A 20,933-nucleotide genomic window follows, 5' to 3' on the forward strand; every position below is an offset into this window, starting at 1 on the left:
TCTACAGAGGTCTCTCCCTCTCAAAAACAAATTAACTAGGTGACTGAAACTGGTAAAATCACTAAACAGGGCAGTTTCACATTACAAATCTGTGCCTCTCCAATGCGGTTTGGCAAACCACCGACAGGCTGCTCACGCAGTAACTGCTACGTGCGCTCACTGTTTTCTCTGATAACTCACAACTTATTTCTGATCCAGGTGCTGAGGGGGTTTTTACCATGAGCTGAATTATCTGCAGAGGGCTCTTCCTCTCCAAAACAAACAGACCCCGTCATTTAAACCGATAAAAACTCTGAATAAAGCTGTTTCATGTTACAAATCAGTGTTCCTCTGATGCTATTTGGTATGTTGGAAAAAGCTACTAGCCTAGCACCTGCTAATGTGTGCTCACTGTTTTTCTCCAATAATTGCTTTTCCTCTCTGAAACACACAGACCTGGTGATTTAAACTGGTAAAAACACTGAATAAAGCAGTTTCACGTTTAAAAAAAACCCTGCATTCCCAAACACTATACAAATGCTATTGTCTTTGCCTCCTTAATTGCTAGATGCCTTACACTTACAAAGCAGAAGCAGGAGGTGGGATGGTGATCTTATGAGTTTACTATACTTTGAGAAAATAAGGTGTAAGCTGGGTGGCTCTACAGGTTAATTTTATAGGATATGGCGACAATTTCTGACATATGAAAACGCTAAAACTGTATGATGTTCAATAACTGAAATTACAAAGTAGACTGGCTATAGACAACTGTGACTGATGTGTAAATCTATTTGTATGAATGCATGTGGGTACTTATGTTTACATTTTGATTTACTTTGATTTACTCTGCTTATGTATGTCTGAAATGTGTATCTGCCCATGTATACATGTATGTATACTGTCATTTTAGTTTAATACAACTTGTTTTTCCCGGGGGTGGGGGGAATAAAGATGGACAACATGCAAGTTTTTGTATTTAGGTATTTCACTCTGAATGTATCGCAGGTGTTATATTGTTGAAAACAAGATCACCATTTTTCCCATGCTCTCATTGTGGAGGGGCGGCTAACCACGGTTGCCGATGCGAAAACCACTGTAGAAATATGGTGGTGTAATATGATGATATACGTAGATGTAAACAGCTCATTCTAAAGCAATGAAAACACAATGATTCTTGCATTCAGCTCATTATACATTAAAGACAACACAATTATTTTATTTCATTTCTGCTAATATATACCCCTAAATCCTACACACTGGACCTTTAAATTTTACTGAAATCACACTTTGTGTAATTCTGTGATCGAACAATTATGATGTAAACCTTTTAGATTTTAGGAAGGTTGTATAAGACAACATTAAAGAAAGACCTCTGACTTGTGTAGGGGGAAAAGTGCTGCAAATCTGTAACAACTTGTCATATTGGCACCAGTATCAAAACATTTCAAGTGATAGCGTCAGAACAATGCAGCTCTACCTCAGTTTCACCTGCTGGAGACTTTAGAACAGGGTCATCCTGCCCTGCGTCTCACATACACATGATATGCACACCCACACACTGAATATGTGGATGGGTTACTGGTTAAAACGTACAGTAAGGCAGCAGTATGTATCAACTAATAGTATGATGCACTGATCAAAAAAAGGTAAAGAAGAAAAATGCTGGAGAGAGAGAGAGAGAGAGAGAAATGAGGGGTTTGAGAGAGCACTTGACTCTTCTCCTTGCTACTGCTGTTTGGTCAGTGTTGCTAGGCAACAGAGCTGCTCTCGTAGGTAGAGAGGCATATGAAGAGTCATCAGTTCTGCCTGCAGCACAGAGAACGAACGCACACACACACAGAATCATGTGCCAATCCCAGGTGACAAGAGCTGCAAGTCTGAGGTTCTGTAACAAGCCCACTCCAGCCTCTGTGTGCGTGTGTGTATGTGTGTGTGTGTGTGTGTGTGTGTGTGTGTGTGTGCATGCCCATACACATGCTCCTGCCATGACTCACTCAAAACAAGGACGTGCAACATAGCTCACACTGCATCAGAAACCGACTAATCCAAAACGTAGTACAACTCAAACACATCCATTAGCTTCAAATGGAGAACATGGAGAGGCTGTGAGGCTCTGCTGCTCCCTTCCAGTCCAGCTTACTGTACGAAAGATCAATATCTCCATTCTGTACAATTAAATAGCAGAACATTGTGTTCTACAGTAGGTACACATATACAAAGTACACACTGCACACAGACCAGAAATTAACATGCTCATCTCTCTAGCAGCTTCTCGCCATGTTTCAAGAATGTAAAACGAGCACTTGCTGTAATTTTCTTGTCTTCGGAACAATAATAACACAGAGCCAAAGCTAAGTTTTCTTTTCCTGCCGGAGCACCTGAGAGGTTTTGTGTGTGTAGAGTTGGACAAAATGGAAAGAGAAGCACACATTACTGGTTTTCCAGCAGCGTTTGACTCCTGATGTCAACATGCATTAAAATTCAGGCATTTCATTTTCATGTAAAAGGACTGATGATAGCAAAATTAAAAAACAGAGACATATACACACATCCACTGCATCAAATGCACACACTGAGGTAGAAGGAGTGAGGGTGGTTCATATTTTAAGTTTGTGAGCTGACAAATTGCTACTTGTCTTAGTCATATTTCATTTAAGAAAATATCCACCAATAAAGTCAATCTCCCTTCTTTTAGTTGTATTTTATGCACTTCCATCATAGTAATTAAATGAAAATAACTTGTCACATCTCTTTTATATTCAATTTATCACCTATAGAAATTACTGCCATCTCATTTTAAGGTCTTTAACTGTTCCTATAATGTATCATCTTACATGTTAATGGACTGTCAACTGTAAATTTCTGCCCTTCAGTACTTTGGTACGGCATGGAAGAAATGAAAAGCTAGGTGACTCCCTAAAAAGCGTTCAGGCTTGGCATTACAGCGCCAGCCAAAAACCACCGCTTACTCATGACTATGGCTCAATTTATAAAAATCCTCCATAGGAAAATCAGCCAAGAGCTACGCCACCATTAAGAGCTTGAGGCATGATGGTACAGTGGCAGGGTAATGATTTCTTTTTTTGTGCCTGCTCACATGCTCGGAGCAGGACACTGCACTGCTCTCTCCTACATGCTGTTGTTCTATTATGAAACTTCAGCACCATACAGGATTTTACTAATGTTAGTAAGGTGCCGCTTTGGTGGAGCAAAAAGGAAGAGCAGTTTTAATACTGTTCCCAATGATTGGACCTGCAATGCTTTGATGAAGTTCTTTGGAAGTTGTTTTCATATTGCTCTAAACATTGGGCTTCCGTAGCATTGTCTTTGAAATTCGGCAGTTCCCTAAAAATATAGTTGGAAACAAGGTGGTGACACAGAAGCATATGAGACAGATAGTCTGCGAAAAAAATCATGTTTCTTCTCTCACCCATTTTGCTGCTAATGGCATTCGCTAGAATCTGACTGCGACTCACCGATAACAACCAATCAGAGTCGAGGAGTCTCTAACGCAGCTGTCAATCATGTCAATCATTGTTCGTGAACTGCTGTAAAACTGTCAAGCTCACCAGCGTTTTGTTACTGCATTGCCTATTTCTTGCCTCAAATGTTTTAGGAACATATTTCAGTGTACTGTTTAGCTGTAAAATGAGAAAGCTGGGCTGAATCCAAATGTCCACCCTCTGGATTTGCGGAGTGAGCCCTTGTGGACTTCAGTTGTACGTACTAGTGTGACATATTCACTGTCATTACGTAAAGTCTGCGAGGGCAGAGATTGCAAGCGGTTGATAGACAGCCCTCGACACTGTTTTACTCGCTGCTGTGGAGACGGTCAACTATTCCTGCTGTCATATTAATATATATTTCATAAAAGTTGATGAACAGTGCTTACTCATCTGTCCCTGCAGATAACAAGATATAAATCCCATATATAGCCTTTTTTGTGACTGAACAAAAATGTACAGGACTATAACTCAGCCCTCAGCACTCCCAGACTTCCTGGGAACGCATCCGCAAAGCCAGTCTGCAAGTGAGGTGAAGTCCGGACATTTGGATTCAACCTCTGTGACCTTGCCGCCATGTTGAAAACAGTGGAGCAGTGCACCAAGCACTGCCCACCAGCTGGACCAACTTTCTCATTTTACAGCTGAACAGTACACTGAAATATGTTTCTGAAAACATCTGAGGTGAGAAATAGACAACACAGTGGCAGAATCCTGATCTTATTTGATCAGCGCTGCCTACTTTGACAGTTTCACTGCAGTTCACAAGCAGTGATTGACATGACTGACAGCTGCGTTCAAGACTCCTTGGCTTGTTTTCCTTCAGGTGCTGTAAGGCCATTAGAAGCACTACAATGGGCAGAGTATTTTTTTTTTCACAGATTATCTGTCTCATGTACTGCTCTCTGAATACAGTGACTTTTTAACAATTATAACAAAAAGTTAATTCTACAAAAGTTACCAACTACAGCTTTGAATGTAACGCTCAGGCTTCTGCTCTGACATAAACATTTCCGTTGATTAGAGACATGTTTTGATCTAAATCATGTCCAATAACTGATTTGGCCCCAAATGAACTCAAGCTGAGAGGACATTTGGACACTTAAAGGAATCTAGATGAACTGTGACTCAGTTTCGAGGGTCACTGCAAATAAGATTGATGAAGTAATTATCCTTATCGTGTCCCTGGTCTAGTTTTTAGCTGAGTGTGCATAGAGTGACATCCATCATTGTATTCAGGCTATAGCACAAACTTAAAATTAGACAGTTAAAATGTGTGTGACCAGAGTAGGTGCAGAGTCATGTTTGTTGTTTTTCCTCACAATCAATGACATGCACGTGTAAAAGGTCACAGATATAAAACCACCACTCTGCATAAGTCTCAAACAGCACTGCATCAAGAACACATGAAAACATTAAGAATCACATGGCAGCAAATAGATTTCAATCAAATTGCACAACACATTCACAGATGATTAAAGGCTGTCAGAAAGCTCCAAATAAAATCTAATTCGGCATGTTTGCACAGGCAAAATCGCAGGTTTGCTACAATGAATTTGCATTTGGTTTTGATTAAAGCTGTGTCTGCAAGCTGGTTACAGCTGAACTCGTCGACCTTTTTGCAAACCCTCGCAGTATGCAGTCACCTGCAACTGGTCAATAATCACAATATCATGTGACTTATTTTTCCCCCCTTTTGTACTTTATCCCATCGTGTTTCTTTCCACAGCGACTCCCTAGCTCTTCCACCTGGTGCAGACGTCATTAAACAAACAAAGCTGGAGTCACAGCGACTGTCTTTAACAGCTGATCGACAGCCTTTGCAAACACGCCATTCAATTTCATTTGCAGGATCCTGGAGCCATAACAAACAATGCTCTCACTCACTCACTCACTCACTCACTCACTCACTCACACACACACACACACAGATACAATTCTGTTGAAAGGTTGAATAAGAAAAAAGTAGTACTTACTACAAAACTACTGTTAACTTTTTCTAAAATGCGTTTTTCGTTTAGTGCCATTGCTTCACCTTTTCTTTTCTTCACTCGTTTCTTTTCCAGCTTTTTACAGGCGTACATCTTACCGGTGGCACGTACTTGGCAGGCACAAACCTGGAAAAAAGGAAGCGGGGAAACACGATCACACACAGATGCAAGTAAAAAAAACACACATACCTTAAAAACTATAACTAATGCAAGTTAATATGTCACACCACCCATTTCCCCACCCAACATCAACTTCTAAAGGTTGCTTGTAGTAATGTAAATCATTAACGTCTCATTCCCAAACTTGCCAAGTCAGTAAACATAATGTTGGCTCTGTATCCATCACAAAAACTTTAACAACCCCTCGTGTATTACTTTCTGATTGCAGTGACACTCACCTCACCAAATCCACCTTTTCCTAATACTCTGTAATGTCTGAAGGTATTTTTGGTTACTGGTTGCCTGCGGGGACAGAAAGAAAAGAGAGAAATGATAAAGAGAGAGACAAAAAGAGACATAAAATAACAGATAGGTTATGTCATTCTCTCAGACCATGTGATGTCGCAGACAGAGTAATGCTCTAATATATTATTAATCCTCTCTGATGACTGCTGTTTCCACCCTGCTTCTGTTACCCAGCCATTATGCAAAGCATCATCAATTATTTACCAAGACACACAAAAAACGCTGATTGGCAGCACCACCTTTGTGTTTTAGTGCAAACATCTTTCCTGTGACTAGTCCCTATGTACAGTATCCTGTTCTGTTTGTTGTGAGCAGTTTTTTTCTGCCTTGGATAAGGTTTTCATCAGGGCTGCACGATATGAGGAGAATATGCGATTTGCAATAACAATGTTGAATATCGTAATGATGATATTACTTGCAATACATAAACAGATATTAAAATGTAGTCAGTTCTTGAATCAGACTTGCACAGTACTTCATATTTCCTGTACCCAAAATATTGCCAGATGGCTGGCGGGCATTTGCACTTTTGTCTGCACTCATCTTGTCACACTTTGCTCCTTCAACCATGCAGGGTTGTACAGCAGCACTAGTCTAATAAACCTCATTTGCATGCATGCAGATTCTGGCCAATTGGACTATGCCTAGCGGAGAGGGTTGCACCTACTGACAGAATGTTATTAAAAATGTTATTACTGGGGCTGCAGGAACTGCCAAAAAAAAAAGATATTGCAATAATTTTGACAGATATTGCAATTGCGATATGAGTCATGATTTTTGTGGGAACGGTAATTTTTGCATTTCGTTTTTACTTAGAAATTACTTTCTAATGACAATGGTTTGATTTTTTGCTGTCCTCTGTACCAAACTAACAAGAATGTTCCCTTACATCTTGATTATGAGTTGAAGGCCGAGACATTTTACATTTCTAAAACATTGCAGATCCTGCAATCTAGATATTGCACTTGGCTATATTGTGATTTCTATAATATTTTGATTAATTGTGCAGCCCTGGTTGTTACTATATTCAACTACGCAATATTAGACGAGAGGGAGTCCTGTCATACAGCACGGAATATCATTATGGCTGCGATTCGGTCGTAGGCATGAGGCTGCAGGTCGAATGCCTGAGATAGTAAGTCTGACATTGTTTTTATACAACAGTTCTACAAGCGCTTTTCATAACGTAATAGTAATAAGTAAAAGTGGGGCGGCGGTAGCTCAGTCCATAGGGACTTGGGTTGGGAACCGGAGGGTCGCCTGTTTGAGTCCCCGTCCGGACCAAAATATAGAGCGTAGACTGGTGGCTGGAGAGGTGCCAGTTCACCTCCTGGGCACTGCCGAGGTGCCCTTGAGCAAGGCACCGAACCCCCCAATCATGTATAGGTCCTGTTTGTGCATGTGTGTGTCTTTCAGACCTGTGTGTAATTGACAAGCAAGAGTGAAAACATTGAATTTCCCCTCAGGGGATTAATAAAGTAAATAAACTTAAACTTAAAATAGATTATGATTTATTTGTTTATTAAATGATTTTTTGCTCCACCAATCCAAATATTTCCTCAGCTGGACTGAGACTGAACGGTGCTAAGCGTGCTACTTTGTGTAGGTCTACACATTACCGCAGGCCAGCTAATTTGTATCGTGTATATTTATCTGTGTGTTTCTATTTATTGTTCAGCTAGTGACATAACAGTCTGTTGACAGTCAGTATGGTATGATTTCAATTAGTTAACAGCGTGAACAGACAGTAGCCGGTAGGATGATGTCATGTGGGCACACCTGGAGATTCGCAGTGCAGTATCCAGGCCTATTTTGTTCCCTCCGTGCTCTTCTGACAACCAGTCATGATTTAACTCAAATGTTTTTTGTGGAAATATGTTCATCTTTGCAGTGCAAAATTTGTTTCGACACTAGTCATGTAATAAACTGTTACTGATACGTGTATGATTAGAGGTCTCACTGCTGTTACACTCTATATCAGCACTCTTGTCTAATGTAATTACTTGGTCAGAGCTAACTGCTGTATAAAGTGCAATACTGCAGTGTTTTGCAATGTGATGACCTTCATAATTTCTTTAAATCATATTCATTAATATTCACCTTAATTATCTGTAGTTTTTTCCCCTCTAGAAATGATGATTCCCCCAAAAATAAAAAGTCTGAATATGTCAGATGTCATTTTTATGTAGAAAAAGGGAATGGTTTGCATGTCTGCTTCACCAAGTGCATAATCTGCAGTGACTACCCACCTCTCCAACCATTTCCACTGCAGGAAGCGAGAGAAGTACATGGACTCCTGGTAGGAGGAAAATGGAGCTCCACTCAGATAATCACGAACTATTCTGTAAGGAGGGGGGGAGAGAGAGCGTTGGTGATCATTTAATAATGAGGTTATAAAGATGTAACAGTGTACATGTCACCAGAAAACAACAGCAAAAAAACAAGCACATGTAAAATTTCTTGCCAAATCTTCCACACAGATGAACAGACATCTGGCCTGCGTTCCCCAGAGAACGCCTTTTAACCTTTACAATGACTACAAACACACACATCCTCTTTATCTGACTACCCCCTGAATCACACACGTGTGTGTCTGTGTAGATCTGTGTGTTTGTGTGTGAGTTCAGGCATTGCCGGCTGTGTTCCGGTTCAAAGCCGTTCTCAGTGGAAAGACTGAAAAAACTCAGCGCCGGTACACCACCGTGAAAAATGAAAAATGCCTTTGAACGGAGACATTCCACTCAACTCAACCAGGAAACAGGGGATTTTGGGGAAACCGGTTTTCTCTGAGCAGGAGGCTGAGCGGAACATCTAATCTCACTTTCCTTCGCACGTGAATGTGGGTGTGAGTCTTTCTGAATCTATGCGATTATGTCATATATTCAGACATAACCACCCCCTCTGAAATTTGGAAAAGTCCTGCCGTAGGTAAAAGGAGTGAGGCAACTGACACCCACCATAACGCAGAGTTAAAGTTCTTTGAGGGAAGAAAAGGTTACCAAAGGTCACAACCTCATCGTCTCCTGACCATACGTCAAACGTCACTCCCCTGAGAGTTGTAAGAACATGACTCTTTGACATGACCCTGCCAGCCTCTCATATCAGTGTCCTCTTTCACTGCTTTGACTACAGATGTTGTTTGACTTAAACACCATGTCCTCTTTGACATTGCTGCACCAAACAGACATGAAGTGAACAGTATGACACAGCTACTTCAAGGCTTGTGGAGGGAAATAATGCAGGTCAGCAAAAATGTTGTGGTTACTATATCTACTGTCCTTGCTGTCTGTGATGTCAACAGATAACATTTTTAAAGGGACAGTTCATCTTGAAATCCAAAACATGTTTTCCTCTTACCCCCAGTGCCATTTATCAACCTAGATTGTTTTGTTATGAGTTGTCAAGTGTTAGTGACATAAGCCGTAGAGATGTCTGCGTTCTCTCCAGTGTAGTGGAACTAGATGGCCCTCTGCTTGTGGTTCCCCATAGACCACCGTTATAAGAGACATGTCTGTAAAACTGTTGACAGCACACCTCGAACTGTAAACAAGGTCAATTATGACTCTTTCTAGTGTAAATGTTTGATACATGGGGGTTTTGTATTTGTAAAATATTCTTTGAGCCAAAATAATCGATTTAAAAATCCATGATGTCATCACAATGTTAAGTCCTTGAGTTGAGCTGGAACTCACAGGTGGGGCCAGCAGAAGAGACACTACTGTGCATATTCAGCGGACCGCATGCCACGGAAGTTAACCCACCCAGAAGCTAGAAACTTTTTTTTTGGCATATGCGCCAGGCAAGCAACTCCAATGAAATGAATTTACGCCACCTTGGGGTGCGATATGTAGTTATCATCTATGGTTAACTCAAGATAATCAAGCATAATCGAGCAACAGGTCCTGCTCAATCTTTCACTTCCCAGCTGATGAACAGACCAGGAGTCGCTGGATAAAACACATCAGGCAAGACAACGTTACGCTAAGTTACGTAGCTAACAAGCTAGCTAGTGTTGGTGACGTACGTCGTGTTAGACGAGAGATGCAGTTCACTGAGCAGTTTCACACAAAAATAAATGGTACCATGACAAACATATGATAAACTCGACTTTCTTGCAAAATGATCGATTAAATTGACAAACGTGAAAATCATGGCACAATTCAAACAAGATCAAAAAATTGTTTGCGTAATTCAGAGCAAGAAATTTAGCTAACTTGATTAAAACAGAAACATCTGGTAAAAATGTACGATCCAAAAAAACACAGAGTATAATTCTACTTTTGCCATTTGCCTTACATGAACAGCCTTCAAAGGTGAAATAAATTCTAAAGAACCTTGATATCTGGCCAAACAATTGTCTAATCATTGGTACTAATCAACAGCCCCATCACATTCCCAAAGATTCATTGCACAACATGAAATGTCTTGATTACATTTCTGTAAGTGAAAAAGACTTGAGACTTGCGATCAATATTATTAGTTTGGGGTTCAATCAAATGTAAAAAAGAACTGCCACAGCAGTGTGCATAAACATTAACTCCAGGACCACAGAAAGGTTCTGTGCAGAGCGTTTCAGAGGTGAGCTGTACTCCTCCTGAACCATAGCAAACAACAACTGTTTCACCAGCAGCACTTTCTCTCCTGCTGACCTGTGTGCTAAAAAATCTCTCCTGCCAGCCTTCAGCACATGACTGAAAACCAAAGTTACAGCAGATATCCGTCGTCTACCACCCAAAATGTTGAAGAGATGCTCATATTTGGCAAGCATATTTTCCTTGACCATATTTTAAAATTACTTCATCACTAAGGAGGATGAGGAAAGCTGCCTGTGGTTACCAACAGCGCTGGGGTGGCTGTTCTTGGCACAAGGCTCGAGAGTAGAGAGTTTCCACAAGGGAAGCACCCTCTGCTGTGTAAAAGAAAACTGAATTATGTCATCATGGGACCCAGTTGCTTTGTACATGAGATTCCACCTATTCGGACTAGTTGTCTTTGCAGGAGAAGTTCAGCGTCTACAAGACGTTATTGGTCTCTATTCTGCTGTTCCTGAGCTCACAAGGGTTTGTAATGAAAGCATGTTTATCAAAGATAAATTAAAACTAATTAAAACACCCTCCAAAGTGCTGGTTTGCCCTGTAACCTCAACGGATACAATAACATGTTTTCAATACAGTCTTAAGCGGGCAGTGTGTAGAATTTAGTGGCACCTAGCGGTGCGGATTGCAAATTGCAACCCATGTGCCTAGCGTGATCTCCCAGGTAGGATTCCTTTTCAGTGTTCATTGTTCAGGAGTTTTTTACTGGGAGTCAAATTATATGCACAGGTCTCCTCCTCTCTGAAACAAATGAACCAGCAGTAAAGCAATTTCACTTCACACATTAGTGTATGTCCTACGCTGTTAAGTTTGTCATAGACAGGCTGCTAGCCCAGCTCCTGCTAATGTGCGCTCACATTTTCTCTCTGATAACTTAAGATCCAGACATTCAGGAGGTTTTTAATGGGAACAGAATTATCCGTAAAGGTCTCTTTCTTTCAAAAACAAACAGATGCAGTGAATTAAACTGGTAAAAACACTACATAAAGCAGTTTCATATTAAAAAGCAGTATTTTTCTGATGCCGTTTGGCTCGTTGCGTAGGGGCTGCTTACTGCAGTGGCGATGTTAAAATGGAAAGAAGTAGAAACGTTGCGGTGCAACTTGGCAGACTCTGAACGAGTACCTGCTCCTTACGCAGATATAAACGGCTCATTCTAAAATAACGAAAACACGATTCTTATTTTCAGGTGATTATACACTAAAGAAAACATACATATTTTATGTTGTATACCATTTCTGCTGATATATCCCCCTAAATCTTACACACTGGACTTTCAAAGAAAGCATACTTTTTTCCCCCTGCATCTAGTTCTGTCTTAAATCTCAGACCATGGCCTGAATAACTTAACTTTCTCAGCCCAGACTCTCATTAGCGTTCACTTATCACGTCCACTGGCTTCCCTCAGTCTTACAAGACAAAACCGGTCCTGGACACTTAAAGAAAGGGGCTCCAGAAAGGCAGCAGCCTAGCAGTGCCTGGCTTGGAGTCCAGCCTCAGACAGACACCACTGGGAGTAGAAATAAACACAGCTACAATATGGCTTTTGTTACTCGAAGGAGAGTGGGAGAAGAAAAGAGAAAGGGAAGAAATATCAGCATACAGACCTTTGTCAAGACCAGCGATACACAAAACACCGAGATACACATGTACTGAAGGGCCACGCTTTACTCCTGGTATGACATAACCGTATGTTCCACTGCAGCAGAAGAAAATCCGTGAGTGAGCTAATACATTTCTGCTAGTGGGTGTGAGGCTCTGCCAAAAGTCACATTTCCACGTGCAGCCCCATGCTTTCCTACAGGCTTTCCCTCTGAGAAAAAGAGTGAATAAGCCCCGGGTCAGGATTACATATCGGAATAAGAAAATTAAAGAAAATAAAAATTCCACAACCGGGTACAAATAATAATGATAGTGGAAGAAGTGATGACCGAACTTGAACAGGAATCCCATTCAAAAACATTTGAACTGCCGCAGCAGCGAGGCTTTCAGTAACACAAACATGTGCGTGTGTTGTTCTATGTTTGTACACTCTGCTGTTTTGCCCCGCTCTCCTTAACACTTTCTTTCCATTTCTCCTCACTTTTCCCAAGTTCTCCTTTTTGCCCTTCTGTCATTTCTCTCTGTGGGTCTTTCTAACTTCGCCCCTCATGCTGTGCTTTCTGCCTGTCTATCTATCACTTTCTCACTGGCTCCAATCCGGTCAAGAAGTCTGAATGGAGTGGATGCTTCCCACAGCACCAAGTGTGAAACTTCTCTCCTCTCGCTTTCTCGCACCATTTCTCTGCCCTCCCCAGAGCCCTTTTGACTACACAAGAGGTGTTAAAATAGAGATGCATGCAGAGGGGAAGGAAACAGTGCCAACAGACCATGACCTGAGATGCCAAAGAGAGAAGACAGGTGTGCTGTGGTCATCTTAACCTCACACTGATGTTTCCAGCTTCAGTCACACATAAGCCACCACCTCACCCAGCTCAAGGTCCCGCTACACTGCCTTTCTTGCGAACGCACACACACACAAGAAACTGAAAATTAAAGATTTGCACCATGAGTAATTTCATTTTCTTTTTTAAAGTATTGTTCAGGAACCCGTATGTAAGTCAAGGTATCAGCACTGGCATCAACACTTTTGAACACTGCCCAGCCCTACCCACATTACTGCATTGCACAAAACTAGATAACGTAGAAAGAAAAGAAAATCACAAAAACACCGCCATCAGTGTATCTGTCTTTCGCAGTCAGCATGACCAGCTTCTCACCCATATGGGTTACTCATTTTATAAATCCAACAGCTCTCCACGTGTTTTGCCAGAACAGGCGAACAGGCTGGGAACATAACTGAGTGTATTCCCGATCATAATTCCCACTTCTCTGGAGTTCCTTCTCGCAGATTCTGGTATTCCCCGAGGAAGCTCAGTGAATCAGAGGCTGGACGCAACATTTCCAACCTAAGTCTGTCTGCCTGTGTGGCTACAAGTTGGGACTTCACAGAAATTCAGCTTTTGCCAGGGAACATGGGAACATGGGTCTGTTTTCCTGAAGCTCTCTGATTTAGTGAGGGGTGGACTGTACTGTGATCTGCTTCTTATTTAATGATGTGATATATTTATGTATGTTTTTGTACATGGTTTTATATAATAAATTGTGTTGTATGGCAGTAGACCTGGGTCACGTCTTTTTCTGCCAAGTCACTGCCAGATTGATTACACAATCCTGCAACATTTTGGTTCCTACTTGTCTATGGAAAGCACTTTTTATGTTTCCTGGTTAGGGCAGGACAATAAACAAAATTTATTGTGTTACCAGCTTTATGACTTTCTCACCAATCTCGATTTACTCACATCAATTTACTGTAATTAAACTGAAAAAAGCTACAAAAAACAAGCAGAACTTCAACAAACCAATCATCACACACTTCAGTTTAGACATCAACAAACTCTAACTGCTCATACTACTATTAACGAATACAGACATATCTGAAGTGAGCCAAAGTAAGAAAGAAAATGTGGAAAATAAAATTAATGCACTGGAGAAAGATACTAGTTGTTTTAACTTGGAAAAGTTAATGTCCGGGATGCCTCAACATTTTAAGATGACTGAATTTGAGAAGACAAGTTTAGGTAATTTTGTAATAATTCAAAACAAAAACTTTTTCTTAATTTAGTTGTAGTATTTAAATCCTTTAGTTCAATCAAGCTGTCACTTGATCAATCATTTGTCACATAAAATCATACTAATACAAGGCTTTGACAGGGTCTTCTATTATCAATCACAAAGAGTATAGCTTATATTTGTAAGTAACTGAAATAGCATAAGTTAGCATAAGTTTTGCAGGGCTGATAGAATTGCGCTTGGAGAGGTCTGTAAACTGAAGGACTTAATGTCAGGGTAAAGTAAGAGTTTCACATCTAAACACTTTATACATGTTAGAAAACACTTGTTGAAACATGTGAAAACACTATATAGTACTGAAATGTGGAGTTAAGACTGTTTTTCACCATTTCTGTATCCAGCATTTTTTGGTGGGGCTAAAAGTCTTCTCTATGACGCAATGGAGCTTAGCACAAGCCCCGCCCCTACACTATATAAGAACTAAAGCTGTTAAGGTTTGTTGTTTGAAAAAATAAATAAAATTACCATTCTGTCGCAGACTTAGAGGAGCCATGTTTATTTTCGGGGAGCTCAGTGTACCCTGGCTCCGAATCTGATTCTGGCTCTGGTGGCTCAAATATGTACGGCTGTACAAGTCTGACAAAACTGCTAGATGGAGTATCCATTGTAGCGCTACAATTTAAAGAGGCTGCAGCTTTCCCGTGGGCGGGTGTGGCAAGATTTTGAAACACATTAGCATCTTTTTTAATCATTCAAATGTGGCTGGGTGCTTAATAACACAACTATAACTCATCACACATATTTATTTTAGCTATACCCGAACTGTAAGTACAACTGAATTAAGTTTACTGAACTAGAAAAGTTTATTTGATTTTAATTATTGCAAAATTACCTCAACTTGTCTTCTCAGATTCAGCAAACTTGAAATTTTTTGGCAGCCTGGACACTAACTTCAAGCAGCAACTTTTTAGCCTTAAGTTAAAACAACTAGTTTCCTTCTACAGTGTTACTATCATATTTATTGTCACAGAGGTCAATGTGACAACTTATGATATACATTTCACAATACATCATTCAGCTGACGTCCCGGCAACAGAAACTAACTGTGACAGAGTTAAATTATTGGGCTACGTTGAGGTGTGTGAATGTGTGTGAGTCTGTGCAATGTGAAGTACATTCGGGGTAATAATCCCCGGTCTGTTTGCTTCTCCTGGCTCTCAGAGCAGGAAGCAGAAACACCTGCAAGAGTGTGTGTGTGTGTGTGTGTGTGTGTGTGAGTGTGTGTATGTGTTTGTAAATCTGTGTTTGTGTGTATATGCGTGTGTGTGTACGGGGAACACTGAGGTGGCTGTTGTTTTCATGCCAGCCATCCGGATGCTCTCTCTGCCCACTGCTCTTTTTTCTTCGCCTCCACTGTGCGTGTGTTTGCAAGTCTGTGTGTGTGCGTGCGTAATACTGCACTCCAGGTGCCAGCTGCCTCATCATCACTAGTGACATGGTGCACTAGTCCACACAGTCTACAAACACACACACGCTTTCTGAAGGAACAGGACTCTATTGGTGCCGCCGCACTTTGATGGCCAGACTCAATCATACTGAATAACAGAAACACTAAATCTATATGCTGGAGGGAGACTTACTTGGTGCAGTCATTGAAGAGATCCTTACATGGACTCTGCTCCAGCCTCTCCCGACACCCAGCCACCACATCCTGGGGTACGTCTGGCAGATGGGCTGCCGACTTGAGGGTTACAAAGAGAAGACAGAGGGTGAGGCAGGCAGATACACAGACAGAGGGACAGGAACAAAGAGAGATGATGGGGTGTAATTTGTCTGCAAGGGCTAAGAAAACAGATCAAAACATAAACAGTCAGCTTGTCCCTTGCTGTTTGTGAACCTGCATAGTCTGGCTAGGAGTGCATGACATCACGGCTGTGGTCAAACCTCACCTCAGCTTTGTTTCATTTGTCAGTTCATTTAGGATGGTGAGAATGCTGTAAATTCTACGACGGACCAAAGTGCTCTACGCATGAAAATAAAGATCTCGTTGTGGTTTTGGTGAGAACACAACAAGGAAAAACCAGAGAGTGTGACATGGGTGTGTGACACACGTATACATTCAAAGCTAAACTGATTAATAGCTAAAACTTCAGAAATGTACCCAACCCATTTCCTGTGATTTGCACTATATGACAGCCCATTTCCTGTACATTATTTCTAGGTGTGTCTCACCGTTTTTAATCAGAAATGACATCCAGTTAGAGTCTCCACCAATGATGCTAATAAACCAACCAAGAGAACCAGAATAGAGGTGTAAACACCGCCTAATACCGCTGCAGCCACATCTCTGGCTTCATACACTTTGGATAAAGTCCAAAGTCGATACAGTTCACAGCAGATCATACATTAAACATCACTGGCAAAAATGTGTTAAGTCTAGAGATGCACCAATTATGAAATTCAGGGCTGGTACCCATGTTTTTGTTGTCGTCGTGTTTGATTTTTTTGATCTCTGTAGCTAATTTCAACATTCATGACAACTGTACAGGTGTGATTTTTTTTTATAACTCATCTGTTTACATTTTAATAAGGCATTAAGTTATGCATAATTAAGGGCAGGTTGCTAGGAGTGACAGGCTATCTGCCGATAGTGTCCTTGACTTCCCAGTCAGGTCCACCCATCACTCCTCCACAGCACCAGCCTCTCGCCTAAATATGGTCTTCTGGCTCCAAAAAATTAAGATGGCGACATGCCGGAGTCCACAAACCACTGGGTGATGTCACAGTAGCTACGTTTATTATTTTTACAGTTCATGGACACAATAGAAAAACTGACTGTTATCTTATTGCTGATTGGCTGATGGCAGTCAACAAGACGAATATCAGCCCATAAATCAGTGTATCCCTGGTTTAGTCATTAATAAGTGAAGATGTAATGTTGACATATTTAAAGAAAGCAATAAATCACATGAAGATCAAAAACAAACATTTCTGAAATTACTGTTTTGATTAATGAAATCATGCAGTTCAATAACTGGAAGATTTATTATGCACATTTGTAAATGTGAGCAAACATCATCTTGTCCATATCAACCAGCTCTGTCATTAAGTGAGTGTGTGTGCAGCGTACCCCATTATTAAAGTATGTGTCTAAAACATTCAGTCCATAGTCCCTCCTCTTCTCATCAGGAGCTAGCTGGTACATGGCCTGTCAGAGAAGAACAGACGTGTGAGCAACCACAACAGCACAGGAAGCTGTACTCATTCAGCCATCTTTAATATCGCTCCAAATAAGGTCAGAGAGAGAGAGACGGGCACCAAAAGGCAGAGAGGAAGGCTGAGATGGGGATGGAGAGAGAGACAAAAGGGTGGAGGGGTTAATGAGGAACAAGCAAGAGGAAGAAATTAAAGTCATCATCATTTCATCAGGTGAAAATAGAAACGAGTGTGAGACCGCAGACAAATAGAGAGATGGCACTGGTGACAAAACATCTCATCTTAGTCAAAGCGGCAAACTAGCAAACATGTTCATCTTCACACTTCGCTCATTACATCCGTCACCTATTGGGATGAAGCCTCAGCTCTCACCGCATCGCAGATTGTGTTTTTGGTCAAATATGGCTGTAGGCAGGGAGATGGTCTAGAGTTTGACTGCTTTGAGCTGTGTGTTTTGTTTAAAAACAAGCTCTGTGGAGAGGAATGGGACCGAGCAATGCGACTGTGCATCACAGCCAAAGCATGACGCCCTCAGTGGGACTAACGGCACATGTTCAGCACTAAAATGGTGCTTGTTTCATTTATTGCATTTTTGTCAGTCAGTGTGAGTGTGTGTCACCCCCAGCGCAGTTACATGTGTGCCTGTCTTCCTTCCTTAAAAAAGACTGATGTAGGTTCTTATTAAATAAGCATGATTCCCCCCTGTTTTCCTTTCTCGCATACCTCCAGGGGCCGAGACACAAGCTCGGGCCTGTGTTTGCCTGCTCACCCAGGGGACCTGCCTCTGACGTGGGCTTGACCTCATGGAGGAGTGCATGGAGGAAGGGGAGGGGTCTGCTCTCTGACAGCCTGTCTAAATCGCTAATCACCCCCTACGCCCACCCCACCCACCACCTTGTGCTACTGCCAAGAGCAGGCAAAGAACCAAGGACTAACTTGCCTCTCCTATTTGTTGCTCTGCAGGGCCCGATTCAGGCCGAGTCTCACGGGAGAAATCAAAGAGAGACAAAGAAGATGAGAGAGAGTGAGACAGAGAAACAGGGACAGAAAAGTTAAAGAGTGAGAGAAGGGAGAGCTATAAGAATAAGCAGAATGATGGTAAAAAAAAAAAGTTCAATGAAAGTCTTACCACAGCATCCATAAATTCAATGCAGCGCTTCAGCTCTGGCCTGGTGTCACAGTACTGACGGAATAACAGCCGACCAATGGGCTGCTTCTCACATAGACTGGTGTAGTCCCTCTCTGCGGGGAGGAGAGGAGGGGGAGACAGATGGAGAAACGTTAATACACTACAAAATACACCAAAACAATCGTTCTAAACCGGGCGATTGAGACCCCACAAGCAGCCCTGGGATGAGTCTAGAAAGTCTGAGGGCCCTACCTTACACCTGGAGAAAAGCGGCGCACAGCACAGCGAACTGTCTTTGCTAGTTTGAGAACAATGCAGTTGCAATTTTCACAGCCAGTGCCCATGTTGTGTAAGTAGCAAATGAGCCCATCTGTGTGCCCATGGGCATATTGGTCATAAAATGAAGGTGTGGTCAAGCCCATTGTTATTGCATTTCTACTTTAAGGCAGCAGAAAGTGACTGCGCCATTGACCAACATCTTAAGTTAACGGTGCAGTATTTTTTTGCCGCTTAAAGGGTGCATTATTCAGATATTAAGATGTGCCTACATCGGCAGGTTCACAACACATATACACGTGGCTTGCTACACACAAAGGGCCACGAGGATGCGTTGTGGGTAGGGCTGAGTGCTATTTTAATATCATATCAATGATATGCGCCTAGATATTGTCTTTGATAAAGGATGTTGTAAAACTGTTGTCTTTTTAAAGAATGCACTGCAGTAAACTTACCAGACTTCTTCTAGCTGTTTTCTATCATGTGCCTTTACCCACTTGGTCATTATTTTCACATTTACTGATGATGACTTATTATCATTGTGTTAAAATTTTGTGAAAGCATCAAAAGTGAGCCTTACAGTATTGTCCCATATTGAGGTATCTGGTCAAAAATATTGTGATATTTGATTTTCTCTGTGTCACCCAGCCCGAGTTGTGGGTGGTTAAATACTACATCATTGCTAAGGAAAATATTAATTGCCTTCTCTAAAGTGTGAACATGGCAGACAGCAGAGCAGAGCTGCTGTCCAACTCCCCATCAAGAGAGACACAGTGCACATATACGCACAAGAAGCAGCATAACATCATCGATTATTTTATGTAACATCATTGCTCTTAATGCATTACTCTCAGCTTAAAACTGCTCACTTCTCCAATTTGTGAAATCTGCCATGTGAGAAGCAGTGCGCCAGGTGCCAAATGGTTAAAGACAACCTGCTTTCATTTAAGATAAAAAGATGAAAAATGAGCTCCTCAGAGAAGTCTTTGGGAATAAAAGGTTTTTCAATATCGTCATTTAAAATAAAATAAAAAATCCCAATGTGCAAATGGGCCCTTTTTACATTTTTTGAACCTCTAACACAAATGTCCATATCTTAGCAACTTTATAAACATGTACATTACGTTACAGTGTGTATTTTTGTTAAGTGGACTTTAAAGATATATTCCCCATCCTTTAAAAGAAACTACTGCATCATGCACATCCAGTAACTTTGTAACTGCAGATACAGCCTACTGTAAGGATGAAGGAGCTGTCCCTTAAAGGAGCAGTGTGTGAGATTTAGGGGGATTTAGTGGCATCTATGGGTAAGGATTACAGATTGCAACCATTTGAAACTTCTCACGGTTAGATTTCCTTCAGTGTTACAGCAGTGAAATTATACGTAGAGGTCCCTTCCTCTCCATAACACACAAACCAGGAGATTAAAACCGGTAAAAACACTTAATAAAGCAGCTTCATGGTACAAAACAGTGTTTTTTGGATGCTTTTCCGCACGACGTAGATGGGCAGTTATACCAGCACTTGCTTATGTGTGCCCACTTTTTTTTCTGATAACTTATCATGGAGGGGCTTCTGACTAGGGTGGCCATGCCAAAACCTAAATGGCCCTATATAGAGCCAGTATTTGGTTTGTCCCTTCTGGGCTACTGTAGAAACAATGACGGTGCAACATGGCGGACCTCATGGATGAAAACATACTACCTGTGTACACATAAACAACTCATTCTAATGTACTAAAAGCAGGATGATTATTAACTAATGAACACATACTTATATTAGATTCCACTACATCCTACACACCTTTAATTAGTATTTGCTCATGCAACAATATGCTAAACAAAAAAAAAAAAAAAAAACACAAAAAAAATCCCACTGCATTTCTGTGCTTTCTGTATGTGTGTTTTCTATGTGTGTGCGTGTCTCCTGTGCAGCTGGCCCCAGCCTATTAGGACTAATGGCGTCCATTTGAGTCATATTTCCTCTGGCACCAAATGAGGAAGAAGACCCAGGACGTTTTCCATCACTGGTTGACAGAAAGGACACACATACACACACACAAGATAAACATACAAACAAAAATAGGCCACACACATTCACGTACACATGTGCACTTGTGACTAGAGGAGGAGGAGGAGGAGGAGGAGGAGGAGGGATGCACGGGATG

At 41.3% G+C, this 20,933-nt stretch overlaps 1 protein-coding gene across 2 annotated transcripts in view; it reads right to left on the reverse strand.

The window, feature by feature from the left end:
* grk4 (G protein-coupled receptor kinase 4) overlaps nucleotides 1–20,933 on the reverse strand; it is a 59,302-nt gene that overhangs the window by 13,512 nt on the left and 24,857 nt on the right. For both annotated transcript variants that reach the window (XM_033623791.2, XM_033623792.2), the window contains exons 3-8: nucleotides 18,491–18,603; nucleotides 17,276–17,353; nucleotides 15,786–15,886; nucleotides 8,188–8,280; nucleotides 5,872–5,935; nucleotides 5,459–5,599 (exon numbers count right to left, since the gene is read on the reverse strand). In XM_033623791.2, coding sequence (XP_033479682.1) covers nucleotides 5,459–5,599; nucleotides 5,872–5,935; nucleotides 8,188–8,280; nucleotides 15,786–15,886; nucleotides 17,276–17,353; nucleotides 18,491–18,603 — 590 coding nt within the window. The remainder of the gene's footprint in view (nucleotides 1–5,458; nucleotides 5,600–5,871; nucleotides 5,936–8,187; nucleotides 8,281–15,785; nucleotides 15,887–17,275; nucleotides 17,354–18,490; nucleotides 18,604–20,933) is intronic.

This window comes from Epinephelus lanceolatus, chromosome 3 (assembly GCF_041903045.1).
Source record: "Epinephelus lanceolatus isolate andai-2023 chromosome 3, ASM4190304v1, whole genome shotgun sequence".
Lineage (NCBI taxonomy): Eukaryota > Metazoa > Chordata > Actinopteri > Perciformes > Serranidae > Epinephelus > Epinephelus lanceolatus.